General features: G+C 42.4%; 1 protein-coding gene across 1 annotated transcript; it reads right to left on the bottom strand.

Moving 5' to 3' along the window:
* Positions 1-1,994: 1,994 nt before the first annotated feature.
* On the bottom strand, positions 1,995-20,256 carry snrnp27 (small nuclear ribonucleoprotein 27 (U4/U6.U5)). Its single transcript, XM_069917721.1, has 6 exons — positions 20,141-20,256; positions 13,053-13,182; positions 12,827-12,906; positions 11,166-11,245; positions 4,506-4,570; positions 1,995-4,341 (listed from the first exon to the last, which is right to left on the bottom strand). The coding sequence occupies exons 1-6, from the start codon at positions 20,172-20,174 to the stop codon at positions 4,287-4,289; spliced, it is 444 nt and encodes a 147-aa protein (XP_069773822.1). The 5' UTR covers positions 20,175-20,256; the 3' UTR covers positions 1,995-4,286.
* Between the last annotated feature and the right edge of the window lie 1,996 nt (positions 20,257-22,252).

Raw genomic sequence — 22,252 nt, forward strand, 5'->3', positions numbered from 1 at the left:
CCCTTAAACTTCCGTCCCCTTCACCCTTAATACACCATCAAGTGTGCAGTGCTCTTGCCCTGGAGAAAAAGCTTCTAACTCTACACGTTATGAATGCCTCTCATGATTTCATACCTCCCATCAGCTTCCTTGAGTAGGAAGGCCCTGCACTCAGTTTAGACGAGGTGATCTCACTGAAACGTTTAAGATTCCAATGGGATGACCTCCCTTCCTCCCATCTTGCTGGGAAACTAGAACAGGGATGGTGGGGGGGGGGGGGGGGGCGGCGGTGGGGAAAGAGCTTGAATAAGGGATTGCCTGTTGTAGGCAGAGATAGGAAGATATTTTTTTGTATCAGAATGTTTCCCTACCTGTGGTCCATGGGTTTGTTAAATTGTTTGTGGTATTGGGAGCCTCAAGACAGGTAGATCCCCAGGCAACATCTGTAAATATGAACTGCCAGATGAAAAAATTCCCCATATTTGGTCTGTTCAGATGACATATTGGTTTTTGGGCTAAGAGAGGAAGTCTTGCTTGTTATACTTGTTAACCATGTCTGATCTGCATGTAATTTGAAAAAAAGATGAATGAGGGCAATTGAGAGAAAAACACAAACGCTGTAATTTTGAAATGCCGAACATGTTGTTGCTGGAAATACTCAACACATCAGGTAGCATCATTCAAGAAAGTAAAAGTCGGTTAATGATACCAATGGATGATCTTCCATCAGAAATGCTGAGTTCAAACATGAACAGGAAAGATTATCTGAGATTATTGAATGTGGTTATCTGAAAACATTGAGTTCCCAACACTTCCTTTCATTGGTCCTTGATGCTGTCTGTCCTCGATCACGTTACCTTGACCGCTCGAGATTTTTTAAAAACAAGAGCACAGGGACCCGCCCCCGCTTCCTATTGATTACTGCCTTTCAGATTGTGGCCAAGATCTCTGCACTCCCTTTGAAGTCTCTGGACCCAGTTCCTGTGCTCCCTTGAATATCACACAGTTCTGTGGCAGGCTCACTAGGTTTATTAAAGTCACAACACAGAAACAGATCTTTAAGCCCAATTCATCCCTGCTGGCTGTTACCTACCCGAGCTACTCCCATTTTCCTGTGTTTGGCCCATAGCCCTCTCAAACCGCTTTCAGGTGCTCGGACCCAGATAATGCGCCGGCAGACGCGGCTGGGGGAGTGCAGCTGGGACGTTCAGGTGGCCGCGGAGAAGATGCCTTTCTGTCTCCTGAACATGCCGGTTGAAGGAGCCACGTCCGAGCGAACGCTGGCTCCAGTAGACTGTGGCCGTAGTCCCACTGCTGCTTTCAGTGTGCAACGGGGGATTCTCTGAGCCAGAGAATATACCTACAGGAGGAGGCAAGTGCTCCTCCTGGCCGGGTTCTCCACTTTCAGGTGACCACCCGACAGCCGCATTGGGGTAGAATAGGCGGCTTTACAGTCGGCTATTCTGGCCACATGAAAGCTGCTTAAACCTCTCCTTTGTTCGCCCTGCAAGTTTCTGATGTTATGCTGAAGTAACAATGGTTTTACTTCTGCCAAAGAGTTTAAGTGTAGTTATAGCTCATTCAAGGTATGAGTACCTCAAATTCCCAACAGCAGGGGTCAGCACCTAACAATAAATTCCCAGTTTCAACTGCGCTTCTTGGTGAAAGAGAATCTAGTTAGTTCAAAGTCTCTTAAACTTAAAATGTAAAAAGTAAAACACAAAAGTCTGCAGACACCATGGTTTAAGTAAATACACAATGCTAGAAAAACTCAGCAGGTCAAGTAGTGTACTTTATATAGCAAAAATAAAGAAGCATAACCAATATTTCAGGTTCTTTGCTAAATAAAGTACACTGAATACTGTTTGACTTGCTGAGTTTCTCCAGCACCAGCATTGTGTTTATTTTAAATTTAAAATGCATCCTGTGTTAACTAAATCTGCATTTACTGGGGGTTCAAAGGAAACCAACTCCAGTAATGATTCAACTTTTTTTTTACAAATTTCAACACATGCTCACAATCATAAAAGTTTTTATTAACAACTGAACATGGCTATCCACTATAATAACAAAAATACAAGCCTGCAAAGGGACTTCCATATGAAATCTGGGTTTAGAAAGTTTACTTTTACAGAAATCTGAAGTTCACTTGGGACTTTGAGACAGACATTACAATACAAATCTCAGCAGTTTCATTGGCTTCAAGAAAGGAGGAGTGGCAGGAATCACAAACAATGAGGAAATATGGACATTTACCCCTGCATAATACACATTGGTCCAAAATGAAAACTCAAACTAAAGTTTGACCAAATCTATAATAATAACCCCCGCTACCCAGTTCATATTTTGTTCATGTTTAACTTTTAATGATATTCTGTTTATAAAAAAAACTGACCTTAGGAACAATGCACTAAAACAACAAGGGGCTGGTACCTGATTGATGTAAAATAGTGAATTCAAAAACAAACGTCATCTTTTTCCAAAGGTGCACACTGGTGCAACCAGTTTTATGATTCACTTGGCGATGAGCTACTGGAGCTCATGCTCATTGGAAGTTTCTCTTCAATTGGAACTAAATGTTTTAAGATACAATAAAAGTATTTTGCTGGATAAGATCTGAACAAGGTTAAAAGTTTCACTCTTCACTGATCAAGGTAAAATTCTGGAATGTCACCCTTGATACCTGAAAACCTACTCAGTCCTTTTATCACTCCCAAACTGATTAGCTTCGAAGGTTTTATCCAATGAACAAAAAATAAATAAATAAAATGACTCCAAAACAGAATATTTTGAATTTGTAACTGCAACTGCAAACAATTCTTGCTAATACCCTGGCCACTATAAAATAGTTCTGTGCCACATGGTGTTAATTGTAGAGAATGTACTAAATCGGAACTTCTGATATTGCTTTTTCAGGGAAAGCAAATCAGGAGATCAACAGTTAACATACACTGAGCCTCAAAATACTTGTGGGTTGCTACAATGTGGTCTTAATGAAAGTTAAGATGACACAAGTTAAAATCATAGCCCATTCTTATGAGGTGGTACTTTGCTAGAAGCATAGTTTAACTTTGTAATCAACTTTAAGAGACCTGACAGCTAAGCACAGCATGCTTAAAACACTGGACATATAACACAGAATACATTTTGAATCTCAAACCTGTCTGATGTTTATCTGGATTTATTTCTCTTTCCTTTCTGCATCACATACAGCTGCCAACCATCTCATGACTCGACAAATTGCATAGATAACCCAGGAGAGGGTGGGAAATTACATATGTGTGGAACTCTCTATTGGCATCTGTAACAATGTTAAATGCAAGAAGGTAGTAGGAATAAAGGCAAGAGTTATATAGATTACCAAATCTTCATATTATTACTTTTCAAAAATGTTTTATTTAAATTGTATTATTTTAAAGGTGTTAATATTATACCCCTCAAGCTAATGAATGGTACATACCCCCAAAACATTGAATTATATTGAAATCTGCACACAACACATCTTAATACAAGCACAGAATTGGATTCAGTTCAGGAGAGAGAAAAGTTTCTATTTTGGTACTGCATTCATTAATATTGTCATCTATTATGCCACAAATTAGAATATTGGACATGTAAAACCTGGACTGCATATTTAGTGGGTCACGATGAGATATCAAAAATGTGTCAGTTAAATTCAAGGCAAATCTGGCATCAGCACTTCAAATAAACTATTGAGTATTAAACTCAAATTCTAGGAAGCGTGCTATTGATCCAAACCACTGTAAAAGTAGATAAAGAAGGAACTCTCATCTGGTAATGGAGATGTGGAACACAATTAGCTACAGCTATAAATGTGGCTATACCTTTAAACCCACTAGAACCAGAGTTATCCATGCCCACAATTTACATTTGTTTAAGCAACACTAAGTTCACCAAATCAAACAGATGTCCTGCATGAGATTCATTTCCTCTTAAGGTGGGAATTTTACATCTTCAACACAATAATATTGACAAAACATAATGTTAGAAATCTCAAATTTAAAAAAAACCTGCATTTCAAGAACAAACCGATCAATGCTAAAGTTGCAGACTCCAAAAATTAAAACTTTTAATTTTCATATTGATGAATTTGCAGAGTACTTCCAACACCTTGTCAAAACTTAAATGTCAAGCACTAAAACTGTGCCTACTTCCGGTGTTTTACTCTGATATACATCCTACAGATTCTGCTTGGAAGTTATAGCACAAGGCGAGGAGCAACTGCTGTTGATCTGATCGCAGTGTGAAGAACTTCACTTGACACAATCAGGCACTCCAAGCCCAAGTTAGGCAATGAAATCCAGAGGTCTGTTAAATCCACCTTTTCTGTTCATGTACTGCCTGTGTGGGGAAAAGAAAAATTAAAGCTATTAAGAATGAAAATGACATGCCAATTCTATTGAAAACGAACCAATTTGGGCATAAAGTTCTGAGTAATATTCACTGTAGATTATAACGGTGATGGTAAAATTGAAAAAATTAATGCTATTTTTCTGCACACTCACCGATATTTTCTTTTCTGTTGTACGTTAACAGCATAAGCATTAACAGAACCATCCATTTTCTTTCCCTGAAAGACAAAAATCAGAACACAAATCAGAGAGCCTGCAACATACCTTGCGATTTCAATGGATGGCGTCGTGAGTGCAAGATTCTTCCAATTCAAGTCCAGCTCAACCCGTGCCAACAAGCATCTCTCCAGAAAGGAGAATTAAACAACTTCAGGTGCTGGAAGTCTGAGAAACTTGAAACATTAACTCTGTTTCTCTTTCCACAGATACTGCCTTACCTGCTGAGTTTTTCATGCATTTCCAGATTTTACTTTAGAGTCTCGCAGTCACGGACCACTGGGCCAGTATAGCTGGTTTGAAGAAAGGAAAAATAAACAATAGTATGCAGCATTTGAAAGTCTTTTTTAAAATGGAGACAGAGCCCTGAGGCAATTTTTATTTTGAGTTGTATTGTCCAAGTTTACCCATGAAGAATACCAGTGGCTGCCTGCTGCATGACAAACTTGGGGAAATCCATTCTGAAAAATGGTGCCTGCAAATAACGTACGATAACTACTCCTGTTGCAATTTAAGGTTATTATTTAATCTGTTAAGAATTTGGGTTATAGGTGTGCAATACTTTTGAGCTACAACTTAGATTGTAAAACGTTTTGGTAATAATTACAATTCTTTTTACAGTAGAAGTTCAAAAATCTCAATGCCAGAAATCCAGACCACCTGAGAATCAAGCTTTTCAAAAACTCTCAAACTTTAAATTTAGCGGGCTTTTGTGTGCATGCATAAGTGCTGCAGATGCATAGTAGCAATAAGTGACCACACTTTTTAAAAAAATATACTTTATATTTGTATACAGTATTTTTACTTTACAATGTTCATTTTAAACAATTTCAAGCATTACACTTTTTGCAGTGAAAAAATTTTATGCTTACATTTTTGTCAACTGTTGACTTTATTTTTTTTTAAATTGCTCATTTTGTAAATGAAGCATGCTGGATTTCCTCATGAATAAACTATCAAAATGTACTTGTTCATCTCTATTCCTCTTTAAATTTTAATTTTTAAAGTACTGCCCAAGAATCCAGAAAACCAGGACCAAACCAGATTTTTAGACCTACTTAATTGGGACGTGGTCATCACTAACTTCTGAAAGGCGGTGATGAACCACTTTCTTAAATCACTGCAGTCATTCCCACAATGCTTTCAGGTTCTGAGCTTCAAGGTTTAAACTGAGTGGTCATGAGGAATGGTAGTAATTTCCAAATCAGGATATCTTGCAGGGGAACGCTATGGGTATTAATCTTATGCATTTTCTCTGGAGAGAAGGTTCAGGTTTGGGAGGTACTGTCAAAAATAGCCTCAGCCAATGACAGGAGAGCATGGTACACACTGCAGCAATGGTGCACCACTAATGGAGGGAATTAACACTAAGAGTGGCGGATTGGATATCATGAGACCAAGAAGCTTAGTCCTGCAGTGTCAAGCTTGTGATTTTGAAGCTACATTAATTCTGAATAGGGGAGAACATTTCATCATGCACCAGAGATGCACCTTAACGATGGTGGAAAGGTTAGAGGGCAGTAGGAGGAGTCTTTTGCCATAGGATACCCTACCTCTGATCCGTCTTGTAGTCATAGTATTCAAACCAAGCAGGATGATCACTGACCCACACTTGGCTATGCAAATGTCCTTTGTCACTTATCAGCTATGTTTGCATACTGTGTAAAGCTTGCTGCAAGCAGGCATCTGCCAAAGAGTTGCAAATGGAATGAAACATTGTGGAGTTATCAGCATTCATCTCTACATCTGATCTGATGGAAGGAAGGTCACTGGCAACCGCAAAGAGGGTTTGACCTAGGGTTCCACCTTGAGGAATGACTGCACTAATGGCCTGAAATAACCACACCGTATTACACAGTTTTCTATTGGGGGGGGGGGGGGGGAAGGAGAGATGGCTGGCCTCATAATTAATAAATTATATAATCAGAAAAGTGCTGACCTGCTGCATCTCACGAGCACTTTTGTGTATTTACTACAATCACAAAATCTGCAGATTTCCTTGTTTCACAACTCTGGAATCTTATTCTGATTTCCAATCTCCAAGATGACTTTATAGAGAGGACATTCAGGTTATGAATGTCCTGACTTAGCAGTGGTGTATCAAATCATGAAGGGCACTGTAGACAACATCAGTCTTTTCCCATGACAGGGGAGTCAAAAACTAGGCCACTGGTTTAGAGTGAGAGGATCCCAAGGGATAACCTTTTCACTCAGAGGATGGTGGGTATATGGAACAAGCTGCCAGAGGAGACTGTAGTGGTAGGTACATGTGACATTTAACAGATAATTAGACAGATACTTCAAAGAAAGGTTTGGAGGGTCATAAGCCAAACCCAGGGAAATGGAACTAGCTAAGATGAACAACCTGGGACAGTGTCTGTTTATGTGCTTATATAGTTCTAAGATTTTTAAAGTTGACTTAATCAGTTTTTTTAAAGGGTGAACAGAGCCTATTTATGTATCACACTCAAAACACACATGCAATTTAAATCTTGATACATTATTCCTGACCAAGAATATTGCCATAGAGGTCACAAAGTATGACAAAGCAGACAAGGTGATAAGAAGTAAAGGAAAATATCTACACACAATTAGACTCCTGTGTATAATGACTAACTAAATTCACCTTTCACTGGACAATAGTCAAAAGGAATGTTGGAATGGAAATGTACAAGTATGTGAAAGTAACATTCACTTTGGTAGTAAGAAAAGACAAATTAACACCAAGATATATTGGTATTACCCATATGCATTACTATATCTAGATACATTTAATAAAAGGTAGAAGGTAAACATTCAGGTAAACCAACCAATTAAGAAAGCAAATGGTAAGATCTTTATTGCAAATAGATTGCAATATAAAATTAGATAACCTGACTCTAATTGCACATGGACCTGGTGAAAATACACCTGGGGTGCAATTTATAGTTTTGTTTTTGAAACTAAGGATAAAATTGCCTTGGGAGTTGATACACATAGAAATTTGCTGGAATTATTTCTTGGGAAGGGGGAACTTTGCCAACAGTCCAAGTAAAATGGGCCTGTAGTCTCTGAATGAGATGAGAGTATTGAGAGATGCAAGATTTTGAAAGGATGAGATGCTATTCCCCGAGGCTGAAGAACGAAGAAATACAGCAAAGCCTCAGAGTACAGTTTGACTATTTAAGACCAAGATGGAAATAAATATTTTTATTTAAAGGGTGGTGAATTCTTGGAATTCTCTATCTAAGAAAGCCACAAATGTTCCACATTTTTAAGGAAATACTGAGTCTACGTACTTCAGATTAGTAGATCAGATAGTGAAGTGCATCAGGTTCTCAATACAAGCCAGAGCAGATTCAAGGGACAAAATACATTTCCTTCCATTTCTTTCATAGTTCTAAAAAAATTCACTATTTTCATAAAGGCACGAGAAATATTGGGACCTTGATCTACATGCACTTGACTCCTTTGGCACAAATAATCATAATCCATATGTCAATCATTCTCGCAATGTCGATAGTTCATGAGACACCACTGGGATTACAAAGTATCTTGAATGTTATTTCATCTAATATCAAAAGATCCATAATTCTGGTACAATTCAAGGAAAGGCAATCAAAAGCATTAATCCTAAAGAATGAACTTGAATTTGTCTAGTTACTGTCATATCTTCACGTTTTAAAGTGTTTTTACAGTTAATAAGTATTATGGAGTGCAGTCATTATTTCAATGTAGAAAATCTCTACAGCTACATTGAACCTGGATATTCTGCACGGAATATTCAAATTAAATTAAATAGCAATGTTGTAACAGCTTAACTGTTATTCCTCTGGAAGACCAAAGTTTTTAATTAGTCACACAAATCCAATGTGTAGCATTTGTAAAAAAAAAAATCACAAAACGAATAGCAGCAACTTTCATTTAACACTTTTTATATTGCCATGTTCCAAAGTGTTAAATTTTTTTTTTCTTTGGCTTGGCTTCGCGGACGAAGATTTATGGAAGGGGTAAAAGTCCACGTCAGCTGCAGGCTCGTTTGTGGCTGACAAGTCCGATGCGGGACAGGCAGACACGGTTGCAAGGGAAAATTAGTTGGTGGGGGTTGGGTGTTGGGTTTTTCCTCCTTTGCCTTTTGTTAGTGAGGTGGGCTCTGCGGTCTTCTTCAAAGGAGGTTGCTGCCCGCCAAACTGTGAGGCGCCAAGATGCACGGTTTGAGGCGATATCAGCCCACTGGCGGTGGTCAATGTGGCAGGCACCAAGAGATTTCTTTAGGCAGTCCTTGTACCTTTTCTTTGGTGCACCTCTGTCACGGTGGCCAGTGGAGAGCTCGCCATATAACACGATCTTGGGAAGGCGATGGTCCTCCATTCTGGAGACGTGACCCACCCAGCGCAGCTGGATCTTCAGCAGCGTGGACTCGATGCTGTCGACCTCTGCCATCTCGAGTACTTCGACGTTAGGGATGAAAGCGCTCCAATGGATGTTGAGGATGGAGCGGAGACAACGCTGGTGGAAGCGTTCTAGGAGCCGTAGGTGATGCCGGTAGAGGACCCATGATTCGGAGCCGAACAGGAGTGTGGGTATGACAACGGCTCTGTATACGCTTATCTTTGTGAGGTTTTTCAGTTGGTTGTTTTTCCAGACTCTTTTGTTTAGTCTTCCAAAGGCGCTATTTGCCTTGGCGAGTCTGTTGTCTATCTCATTATCGATCCTTGCATCTGATGAAATGGTGCAGCCGAGATAGGTAAACTGGTTGACCGTTTTGAGTTTTGTGTGCCCGATGGAGATGTCGGGGGGGCTGGTAGTCATGGTGGGGAGCTGGCTGATGGAGGACCTCAGTTTTCTTCAGGCTGACTTCCAGGCCAAACATTTTGGCAGTTTCCGCAAAGCAGGACGTCAAGCGCTGAAGAGCTGGCTCTGAATGGGCAACTAAAGCGGCATCGTCTGCAAAGAGTAGTTCACGGACAAGTTTCTCTTGTGTCTTGGTGTGAGCTTGCAGGCGCCTCAGATTGAAGAGACTGCCATCCGTGCGGTACCGGATGTAAACAGCGTCTTCATTGTTGAGGTCTCAAGTGTTAAATATGTACGCACCATTTAGCAGGAGGGGATTCAGAGCATCATGTCATCACTGAGATGGAGAGTCCCTGCAGGCTTTGCATCATTCTATACAATATTCCTTCCAATGCCAATGTATCCTTCATATGTGTGGTGTCCAGAATTGTTCACATTATTGTCTAGTCCAATGGATATTTTTCATCCCATGAGCCCCATACTCCACACCCAGTCCTTATCGAAAGACTTGCATTTGTACTATTAGCCTTCGATTACTTTTTGACCCTATCAACAACATTGTGATCCTTGAGTTCCCTTGGACATCCACAATTTCCTGTTGTTTGCCATTTAAAAGCAAAATACACTATCTTTAGATCTCAAATGTATCTTGGGGGGGCGGGGGGGAGATCTGGACATTAATGGCCATGCCAAATTGCAAGGGCCATTGTCAACTGCTTTCAATATTTACAGTAGTAGTATTATATGGCAAATATTTATCAAACACTATCTCTCCACTGAAATAAGATCCATAGCCATTGTCCACTATTTATCTCTTCAAAAGATTTGATCAAGATGTAAATGACACTTTCCAATCTCTTGTATTTCCTAATTTCAAAACATGTCATCTTCACTGAAACATAAGTGACAATATTCTGAATTACTATCTTATTAATCCAATAAAAAAACTCTGTAGATGCAGCTGTAAATAGCTTTAATTCGTTGATATAAACATTTTGCATAACTTCGCATCAAGATTTTTATAATGATGGATAAACAAAGCATTCGGCTAAATTTAAAGACATCACGATATAAAGCGATAAGAAATGATCAAGACGAAATAAGATGAATTCAAAGAAAAGTATTTCGATGCTTATACCTCCTCTCTATGGTTCTTTGAAAAATGAAAGATGAAAGCAAGCTCTGCGTACGCCCAGGTATTTTAACATATGAAGTCATAGTAACTATGGTAACACTGCAAACAAATTTTTCTTACAGGGATGGTCATAAAATTAACTAAGAAGTAAAAACACAAGGTTTTAACCTTTACACAAGACTCATGCATTATGTATCCTTTAAAATCTATGCCATCTTTCTATGAAGAACTGAAAATTTATAACTCCATTCTTAATTATGGACTTGACTAATTTCCTTACAACAGGTGTTAGTAGCCTATGATTTCCTGATGCTCCTCTCTGACTTTTCACGTGGACAATTTTCCAACTGAAAGGAATGGTTCTGTGACTGAGAAATTGTAATGAAATATAATCAGGAACTGTGACAATGTCACTCATTTCCTTTAAGACCCTGCAATGGGAACCATGTCTTCCTGGAGGTTTGCCCTTTTGTACTATTAAATTCTGGTCATTAATGTTATTTCCTCATAACATTCCTCAAGTTCTTTCTCACGATTCACTCAAAATTATTTGGGAATTTATAATTGTCAGTGGAATTACTCTGCAGAGACAGTGTCATGTTCAGCAGGACCAGATCCAGGTAGCATCAAAAAGATTCATTTTATTTTAAACTGAATCCAAAAAATGCCAAGTAACTATCTGTACTTACCTTTGAAGTATCAAAAGCACCAAATCCCATCATTTTTAACATTTCAATCTCTTCTTCTGTTTTCCCCTCCATATCTGCTTCTAAATATAAAAATAATTGTGTTAGAAATTTTCAATGAATACACTGTTATCACCAAGGTTGTTCTGGTGGACACAGATGCACCAGAAATTGAGGACCCGAATTGGAGAAAGCTGATTTCAATACAAGACAGAATAAGGCAAAAATATGAAAGAATATCTGGATTGGGTTTTAAAAACACATCTTGCAGCAGGTAGAAAAGGCTGAAACAGCAGAGGCCCAAGAAGTATTATTTGCAGGGAGTTATAAATGAGGATAGGGAAGGGGCAGAAAATTGCATTGGTGAGCAAGATTATGGGGGATCCCAGTGCATTTTATATGCAGGATAGGAGCAAGGGGAAAGAGAAGGGTGTATTACCAAAGTGGTAATGTGTGTGTGAAAGGAGTGGATGAAGGCAAGGTCTTAAATGAATACTTACCTGTATTTATGTTTGCGGAGAGATGGAAGAATTCTAGAATGTTTCTATTTAAAAGGAGGAAGCAATTATATGCCTCAGTGGACTTCAGGATAGTTAAACACCCAGGCCATGATGAGATGCAACTTAGAGAAGGCATTTTCTATGCTGTTACAATCTATGGAGGAGACTGCTGGGTCTCCGTCAGAAATTATTATACTTTCCCAGGCCACAGAGATATGTGATATGCAAGTAATTACGGGTTGATACATCTAGTATCTGTGGTAGAGATCTGAGGGATTGGATTAATCTGAATTTGGAGAGACTGGGATTATTTAAAATTTTTTTTTCCCAAATATACTTAGTAACATTTTAAATATACAATATATTAAAAAATTTTCTCACAAACAAGAACAAAACAGTCCCTCCCTCCCTTTAATACATACAGATCCATTCATCATCATGAGCTTACATATATTTTAAATATATAGAATACAGATGGGGAAACTAAGTTTTCATATATATAACTTTTATACCCTTTTTTTGTTCCTTTTTTACTACTGTATCTGGGCCCCTATGTGGTCCAGGTGTGGCTGCCAGACCTTTACAAAAGTGTCATATTTATTCTTTATGTGATATTTTCCATAGGTATACAGCTGTTCATTTTCACAGAGACAGGGATTAATTAAAGATAAATGATAGAGTTTTGTTGAAGATAGATCCATCTAATTTAATTGAATTTTTCAACAATGAGGATGAAACCATTGATTTTGTTTCATGAATTTCATCAAGGCCGAAAGATTAGAGCTCATGGGAGGTGATTTATCCAATTGTATCTTAAATCGTCTAATTGAGAGGAGGCAGGGAGGGTACCTTTGTCTTTGACTTCCCTCTCAAAGCTCTCAATTTTTAAAATAAATCATCCAGTTTCCCTCCACATTAGACATTACTACATAATAACTTAAAAAAATATTTATCTTGCAAACAAAAAGAACTCACACTTTTTTCACCACTGGCCCAGCTAATCGATGGATATGACAAACTCACTACTTGCAGTAAGACAAATGAAACTGCAGGACAACATACCTGGATCAATGAACCAGAATCAGGTACAATCAATGAAGATTGTACCTGGGAAAATGAACCAAAGGTTGACATGTGCAGATTTATGGTTTTCCATTCAATTACCTGAAATCTCATGTTCTTTTGTTTCCTGATCTTTCTGCCTTGAAGGAGATGCTGAACTTGACCTATGCCTTCGTGGGGACCTGTAGTACACAAGAAAGCAGAACAAAATTATTATTCAGCAATTTACATGCATCCTGCAACAACACTGCTTAATCTTTCCCAATGTACGAGAGAAAAATAACAGAAAACCAAAATGTTCGAAATATCTAACAAATTCAAAACAGACCTTGACCGTCTTCTGTGAGGTGATCTTGAACGACTCCTCCTGCGCTCTCTATCCCGCTCTCGTGATCTGGATCGTTCCCGTCGCCTAGCCCTTTCTCTTTCTCTTGATGTTGACCTTGACCGACGGCGTTCTAGGTTCAAGGATAAAAAAAATTACAAATCCATAAATATCACACAACCACAATGCCAAAAATAAAAAAAATGGTTAATTTTCTTGCCTTGAAGAAATCTAAATGACCAATTTTCCATAAAAGATCATAGAAATCTGTGAATCTGGTGGATGAACTCCAGTATCAACTGCCAAAATTACACAAACCTTGAAGTAATCCGTTGGCAACACTGGGTGCAATTTGCAAGTGGAGCTGTGGGAAGATGCTATTTAAAAATGCCTTCAGGGAGTCAGAAGCACATGCTGACCTTACAATGTGTTCTCAAACCACACACACAAAACTGCTTCACACTAATGAATTGTTCTGTATACTAATCACACTCTGAATTTTAAGCCAATTGTTAAGAAAAAACTGCACAACTTTCCAATATACTTGTCTTTAGTTTCAATAATTATCAAAATGTAATAACAGAACCATCAGTGTCATAAATGCAGTAATCAACAACGGATAATGGATGGCTCCAAGATCACAGTAACCATAAATAAATATATTTCAGGCTCCATGGTCAAAGACTACATTTTTCAAACATTAACAATACAGCAAATTATGTTTTCACAGATAGGAAATAGCCACTGCAGAATTACTGTACAGAAAGGTGTTTCGAAGGAGAGTTGTCAGATAAGGTAACACAAAGTCAGCAGATGAAAACCTTAAGTCAGAGGTAAGTTTCAGGCAACCCATAAGCCTGGATTTTAGGGGGTGGGGGGGGGATGAGGAACAAGGAGGTATACAAAGTGAAGGACGAAATTCAGTTTGAAATGCAGAGATTGTAGAGTCATAGGCGGTTACAGAGGGCTGAAAAATTTGAACGCAAAGATGAGAAATTTCAAAGAGGTTCAGAAGGACAGGAACAGGGAGTGTTGGGGGAAATGCTGTAGTCCAAATCAGAAGATATTTGGATGAATTCAAGACTATAAATTTGCAAAGTGGGGGGGGGGTTACAATATTGGAATGTCCGAGTCTGAAGTGTGAAAACCTACCACCAAGACAGTCAGCAGATAATGGATGTAGGGCTCAGGCTCAAAACATTGGTTACCCTTTATTTTATAAAGATCCTGGTGATTTCTCCAGTACCTTTGTGCATTCCTCCTCTACAATCCCAACATCTGGTGACTTTCTTGTTTAACTCATTTCAGCTGATAGGCCAAGGCAGGGACAAGAGATTAGTGAAGGTAAAAGCTAGGCCTGCTCTTCAGATTCAGAATTTATTGTCATGAACAAGTCACAAAATCTGTTGTTGTGTAGCAGCGTAACAGTGCAAACATTCATATAAACCACCTGACAAAAATAAATAAAGTGCACGAAAAGTCAAAGTAAGGTAGTGTCTTTGGTTCAATGATCATTCAGGAATCTAGTGGCAGCGAGGAAGAAACCATCCATATGCCGTTGAGCACTCGTCTTCAGTCTCCTGCACCCTTTTCCCAATGGAAACAGAGTGAAGAGTGTATGGCCTGGGTGGTGGGAGTCCTTGAGGATAGAGGCTGCTTTCTTAAAACACCACCTCAAGTAGATTTCCTCCATGGAATGGAGTGTGATGCCCGTGATATCACAGGGCAAGTTAACAACCCTCTGGAATTTATTCAAGTCCTGAATGTTGGCACCTTCATACCAGGCAGTGATGCAATCAGACAGAATGCTCTCCACGGTACATTTGTAGAAGTTTTTGAGAGTCTTCAGTGACATACCGAATCTCCTCAAACACCTCAAAGTATAGCCACTGGTGAGCTTTCTTCGTGATTGCATCAACATGCAGGCCCCAGGACAGATCCTTGGGGCAGATCCAGGAATTTGAAGTTCTTGACCCTCTCCACTACTGAGTCCTCCATGAGGATTGGTCTGAGTTCTCCTGACTTCCTCCTGATGTCCACAATCATCTCCTTATTTGCTAACATTGAGAACAGGGTTGTTTGCGTGACACCACTCAAGAGCTGATCCATCTTCCTCTTGTACGCTTCCTCATTGCTGTTTGTGATTCTGCCAACAACTGTGGGGTCACTGACAATTTTGTAGATGGCATTGGTATTGTGCCTGGCCACACAGTCATGGGTGTATAGTGAGTAGAGCAGTGGGCTAAGCATGCATTTTTGAGGTAAGCCTGTGTTGACAGTCAGTGAGGAGGACACATTTTCAATTCATACTGACTGTGTTCTTCTGATGAGGGTTTGGAGCTTGTTGACTAGTACTGAGGGAATAATGGAGCTATAGTCGATGAAGAGCAGCCATATGTATGAGTTGTTGCTTTCGAAGTGATTCTGAGCTGAGAGCCAGTGATACTATGTCTGCTGTGGAGCGATTGTGACAAATGGCAAATTGAAGTGGGTTAGATATGTGTTAAAGTCTGGACATGACCAACTTCTCAATGCATTTCATCTCAGTAGATGTTGAGCGATAGTCGTTGAGACCGCTCCCTCTGCTCTTCTTGAACACCGGGATGCCCTTTGAAGCAGGATATTGAAAATATCCATGAACACTGGTTGGCACAGATTTTCAGTACCCTGCCAGATACACTGTCAGGGCCTGATGCCTTGTGGGAGTTCACCCTCTTGAATGATGCTCTGGCATCAGCCTCAGAGGCAGATATCCCAGGGTCCTCAGCCTTTGCACGGATTCTCGTAGGCACTGTTGGGTTCTCCTCAAAGCGGGCATAGAAGGTGCTTAGTTCATTGGATAATCAAGCATTGCAGCCATCTATGGTGTTCGCCCTTGTTTTGTCGGCTGTAATGGCATGCACTCCCTGCCATAGCTGGCATGTATCTGTCTCTAGCTTCCTCCGGGATTGCCACTTTGTTGCAGAGATAGCCTTCCGAAGGTCATACTTGGACCTTGTATAGATCTGGATCCCTGGCCTTAAATGCACTTGAAATCGTCCTCAGCAGGTTGCGTATCTCTGATTCATCCAAGGCTTCTGGCTGGGGAATTCACAGTATGTATGCATGGGAACACAATTGACCACAAAAGACTTGACGAAGTTGGTGATACATGTTGCAAATTCACTCAAGTCCAAGGACAAGTTCTTGAATATGGTCAAGTCCGCTGATTTAAAGCAGTCCTCCAGACGCTCCTCCACCATACTTTCACCATCTTCATTCCTGGTGTTGTGGTCCTCGGTCTCTGTTTGTGCACAAGGAGTAGAAGTACAGCCAGGTGATCAGTCTTGCTCAGTAGGCATTCTTCAAGACTCACTGCATTACAGATCAAATGCCCAAGCAACACAATCATATATTGTTTGTAAAGTATTTCAACCATTTACAGTAATGAACAAATACAGATCAAATCTAGTATTCTATCAGTTAACCATTCAATTAAAGAATTTAAACAATTTCCTTTCTTCAAATAGTCCCTTTTTTTCTCGCTTTTACTATCCGTCAGTTCTTAATCTTGAGGTGTCAACCTGGTGAAGCTGCAACATAGACTTGATATCATCACAACAGATAATATCGAATCTCTCCAATCTGCTGCAACATGTGAGAATAGGAGTGGACTATTAAACAGATAATGGAAAAAGTAGCTGAACATAATTACACTCAAAGGTAGCATTTCATGTATGTTAGGGTTACAGACAAGGCTAAAGAATTACAAAATACAGGTCATTCTGCCCATGATGCTGTTCCAACCTATAGAAACCTACTCAACAATTTAAACCTTCCCTACCTCACACGTAACCTGTTTTTCTTGCATATGTGCATTACTCTGAGAGCCAACTAAATTTCCCTATTGTACCAGCCTTCCGATTGCATTCCAGGCATCCCCTACTCCCTGTGTAAAAATAACTTACCACTGATGTCTCTCTAAACTTTCCTCCACTTGCCTTGTCCTCTGATGTTTGCTATTCTAGCCCCAAGAAAAAGGTGTTGGTTGTCCACCCATCTATGCATCTCGTTATCTTATAGATCTCTCTATTAAGTCACCTCCTCCTTCTCTCCGAAGAAAAACCTTAGCATTGCTAACCTTGCCTCATAAGATCCATTCTCCAATCTAGGCAACATCCTGGTAAATCTTCTCTGTACTCTCTCTAAAGCTTCCACATTCTTCCTGTAAAGATGCAACCAAAATTGAACCTAATATTCCAAGTGTGGTCCAACCATAGTTTTATAGAGCTGCAACATTAACCAAGCTCAGGCACAAGTACAAAGTGGATTATTAATTTTGGTTTCATCAATCTCCAACATCACAGAAAAGTCTTCACTCCTAATATCAAGAACCATGAAGGCTGTAGAGCTTAAGGTTTGGCTCTGGAACTAGCCTAACTCGAGACATGCTGGTCCAGAGCGATTGAAACACTGGCATCTACCCAGCTATCTGGCAAAATGCCCAGATACGTTATGCACACAAGACTCAGAACAAATGCAAACTGGTTAGTTACCACCCAATTACACTACTCTTAATCATCAGGAAACTGATGGAAAGCAGCACTTCATCACAGTGGATCCTAGCTACGCCTGTCTGTGGGTTTTCTGGAGCAATCATGCTACAAGCCTATACAGGCAATTCTTCCTCTGGTATATTGACAACTACATCAGGGTTGCCTCATACACCTGCAATGAGCTTGTCAACTTCATCCACTTCGTGGCTGACTTCCACCCTGATCTCAAACTCACCTAGTCCATCTCCGATAATACTCTCCCCTTCCAGGATCTCTGTCTCCATCTCGGGAGACAAGCTTTCCACCAACATATACTACAAACCCTCTAACTCCCACAACTGCCTTGACTACACTTCCTAAAACCCTGTCCCCATGCAAGGATTCTATCCCCTTCTCTCAATTTCTCCGTTTCTGCCACATCCGTTCCCAAGATGGTCATCCAGATCAGATCTTCCAAAATGTCTGATTCTTCCACAAACGTGGCTTCCCCTCCACCACCATCAACTCAGCTCTCAACTGCATCTCCTCCATTTCCCGCTCATTTGCTCTGGCCCCCCTCTGCTTCAAGTCACAACAAACATATCCTCATCCTCACCGACCACCCTACTAGCCTCCGCATCCAACACATTATCCAGCACTTACTGAACCCCACTACCAGACACATTTTTTTCCTTCTCCTCCCTTCTCGGCCTTTCGTAGAGACAGTTCCCTCCATGATTCCCTCTTGTACTCATCCCTCCCCACCTATTCCACCCCCCACTACCAGCACCTTCCCCTGTGGCCTCAGGAAGTGCAACACTTGTTCCCACAATTCCTCCCTCACCAAGGTTGGGGCCCCAAACAGGCCTTTTAAGTGAAGCAATATTTCACGTAAATCCGCAGGACTCATTTACTGCATCTGGTGCTCCCTTTATGACGTTCTCAACATCAGAGACCAGCCGCATTCTGGAAGATCACTTCGCTCAGCACCCCATCTCCGCCCGCAACTACAGCAACTTCCCAGGAGTCAACCATTTTCATTCTGAGTCGCACTCCCAGACTCACATGTCTATCCATGGCCTTTTGCACCATCCTGCCCTAACCACCCACAGATTGGATGAACAGCACCTTATTTCCTTCTGGGAAATGGCATGAACGTTGATTTCTCTGCTTTCTGTTAAACTTGCTCTTAGTTTTTTTCCTGTCTTTCCAGTTTTCCCCTCCCTTCCCCCTTATCCACCCAGCCATCCCTTCTTCCCCTTGTTGCTGCTGTCCCCTCCCTCCTTTCTCCACCCATCATCTCTTGCCTTTGCCACCCTTTCCCCTTTTTGTTCGACACCTGCCGGCTTTTTCTCAGACCTTCACGAAGGGCTCAAGCCTGAAACGTTAGTTCTGTATTTCTACCTTTGTTACATAAAGGACACTGTTTGACCTGTTGAGCTTCTACAGCATTTTTGAGTTTTTATTTTATAGTCTCAAAAATATTTGTTCATCAATGCCCACCTTGGGTTTTGCCCTGACCACTCAGGTGCAGACCTCATCTCAACATTGGCCTAAACATGGACCACACAGCTGAGCTCCAGAGGTGAAGTGAGGGTGACAGCCTTTCACATTAAGGCCGCATTTAATCTAGTGTGGCATCAAGTAGCCCGAAAAAATTGCTTGCGCAAAGGATGATGGCAGTGGCTAATATACTCATTCAACCTCAGGACATTCCTCCTGGAGTTCTTCAAAGAGCAGGACGGAGGGGGGGAGTGGGCATCAAGCAGTGGGAGGAGGGTGAAGCAGGAGAGGGGCTGAGGTAGGGGAGGGTCCAAGGGAAGGCATTGAGAAGGGGCAGGTCTGGGGTGGGGGGTCATGGGGGGTGTGCTGGGGAAGGAGAGGGGCCAAGGTGTGGGGGAAGGGGGAGAAGGAGAGGGGCCAAGGAGTGAGGGAAGGAGAGGGGCCAAGGTGTGGGGGAGGGGGAGAAGGAGAGGGGCCAAGGTGTGGGGAAGGGGGGAGAAGGAGAGGGGCCAAGGTGTGGGGGAAGGGGGAGAAGGAGAGGGGCCAAGGTGTGGGGGAGGGGGAGAAGGAGAGGGGCCAAGGTGTGGGGAAGGGGGGAGAAGGAGAGGGGCCAAGGTGTGGGGGAGGGGGAGAAGGAGAGGGGCCAAGGTGTGGGGAAGGGGGGAGAAGGAGAGGGGCCAAGGTGTGGGGGAAGGGGGAGAAGGAGAGGGGCCAAGGTGTGGGGGAGGGGGAGAAGGAGAGGGGCCAAGGTGTGGGGGAAGGGGAGAAGGAGAGGGGCCAAGGTGTGGGGGAAGGGGGAGGAGAGGGAGAGAGAGTCTGGTGAAGGGAAGGAGGGAGAGAGGGTCTGGGGTAGGGGTCAGGAGTAGAGGGTTCGGGATGGGGGGGGGGAAGAGAGGAGAAGGTGCGGTTCCCGGGGAGCTGCGGTTGTGGGGGAGAGGGGCCGGGGGGACCCGGGGGCGGGCAAGGTGGTGCGGGCCGGGGCCGCTTGCGGGGAAGTGGTGGGCCGGCACCGCAGCGCCGAACGGAGCCTCCCGCCCCTCCGTGTCGCTCTCCCTCCTCGACCCCCGCACTCACCCCTCCGCGGGGACCTGCTCCGGCTCCGACCCATGACCGCGGCCCGAAACCCAGCGGCCGAACCTTCCAGAAGCCTGCGCTCGTCACGGAGCCGCGCCCGCGGCCCGCAGCGTCCCCTGCCGGCCCGGCGTACCCCAGTGCACGTGGGTCTCCAAGTGCTTGCCACTCAACTGGACTGTGCAGGTCCCTGGATGTTCAAAGATTTCATCCAATATTGGTTCATATGACCCTAGGGTTAAATGTACAGGGGTGCAAGTGTGGTTACAGTAGAGCAGATATAAAGCCTGAATGCAACTCTAGGCAAATGAGTTCTAATCCACTGATCTCAAAGATTTACCATCAGCAAAAAATTGCCCAGTGCCTCTTACAGTCAGAGATAGAGAAGCAAAAGAGTTCCCCTCAGAATCATTGAGTGTCCATGGATTCACCCCCTGCACTCCTGTAGCCACACATCCTTCAGTCCGACCTATCAGCAACCCGAGCCTATCCTCTGACATGATCAGGAAGCCCTCAGCTCGCTCACGCATCTTGATTCCTATCACAAGGGGCAGTCCAGGGTCAATGCCAAGGGGGAGCATCTGCAGACATTGCCTCCCCACTCCCCCCCATGGTCGCGGCCATCCCTGGCTGCCAGGCCCGCCCCACTCCCTCCCGCGTCAGCGTCAGAGGGTTGATGCCCGCTAGCAACTTTCCATCTGCCCCCGGCCACGTCACTAGTGTGCGTCAACCTAGGGGCAATAAAGGGTTTGCCCCAGTGTCCCAAGGTGGAGGGGCAGATTGTGTTAATGACGGGTAGGTCCCTGCCAGCACCCCCCATCCCCGCTGAACGAGGCCCCCTCTAACTCACTAATGCCCACCTTTAACATGTTCTGGCGCCAACGCTCGGATAGTCTATTGCAAACCATGGTTGAACTTGATTGTTAAAATAAATTTGGTCGGATTTGATATCAAAAGACATTTGGGTAGTTACAAAGATAGGTAAAGGTTAGAGCTAAGTGCAGGTATCTCAGGCAAACAACTTGGTAGGCCCAGTCAAGTTGGCTGAAGGGCCTGTTTCTGCTTTTTATATGGGTGGCAACAAGGAAAGATGAACCTATTCCATAGAATTTTCCATGAGTCTTAAAGCAAAGCTTGATTATCGGAGCATCTCTAATGGAAGATCATGAACCTGAAATGAACTCTTCAAATCTCAACTGTCTTGCATTTTGCTTTGTTTGCTGAATATCACAGCTGCAGGCTGTTAAGAAGGGAAATTTGTTTGTGGTGCTTGTGGGGATTCCTCACCTGCAATTCAGACTTCTGAGGTTGCACCCTTTGGTTGTGCAGAGGAACCAGGGTGGGCTAGTGCATGAATTGCCAAAGGTTGGTTTGCAGGTGCAATGGGTCATCAAGAAGACGATTGCAATGCTGGCATTCACTTCATTAGGAATAGAACATAAGGGCAGGGATGTGATGTTGAGGCTTTATGAAGCACTGGTGAGATCTCACTTGGAGTATTGTGGGCAGTTTTAGACTCCTCATTTAAGAAAGGATGTGCTGATTTTGGAGAGAGTTCAGAGGAGGTTCACAAGGAAGATTATGGGAATGAAAGGATCATTTGGCAGCTCTTGGCATGTAATCATTGGAATGAGGGGGGAATCTCATTCAAACACTTCGAATGTTAAAAAGCGTGGACAGGGTAGATATGGAAAGGGTGTTCCCCATGGTGGGAGAGTCCAGGACAAGAGGGCACAACTTCAGGATTGAAGGGTGCCTGCTTAGAAGAGATGCAGAGGAATTTCTTCAGCTGGAGGGCGGTAAATCTGTAGAAATTGTTGCCACAGGCTGTGGAGGCCAAGTCTTTGGGTGTATTTAAGGCAGAGGTTGATGGTTTCCTAATTAGTCAGGGCATCAAAGGTTATGGGGAGAAGGCTGGGCAGTGGGGCTGAGTGGTGCTGTACGAGCTGGCCCACCCCCCCGAACAAGTGACTCCTCCCTCTCAGAAATCCCTATAAAGGCTGTTGCATCCAAACCCCTCCCTCAGTACCTGCCTTGAAACTGGCCCAGCAACATGCGAGATGTGCTGATGTCTTAGGGTGATTTAAGCCTATTAATTACAACTCTCTGTCTAAT

The sequence above is a fragment of the Narcine bancroftii genome, chromosome 2, assembly GCF_036971445.1.
Source record: "Narcine bancroftii isolate sNarBan1 chromosome 2, sNarBan1.hap1, whole genome shotgun sequence".
In the NCBI taxonomy this organism is placed as follows: Eukaryota; Metazoa; Chordata; class Chondrichthyes; order Torpediniformes; family Narcinidae; genus Narcine; species Narcine bancroftii.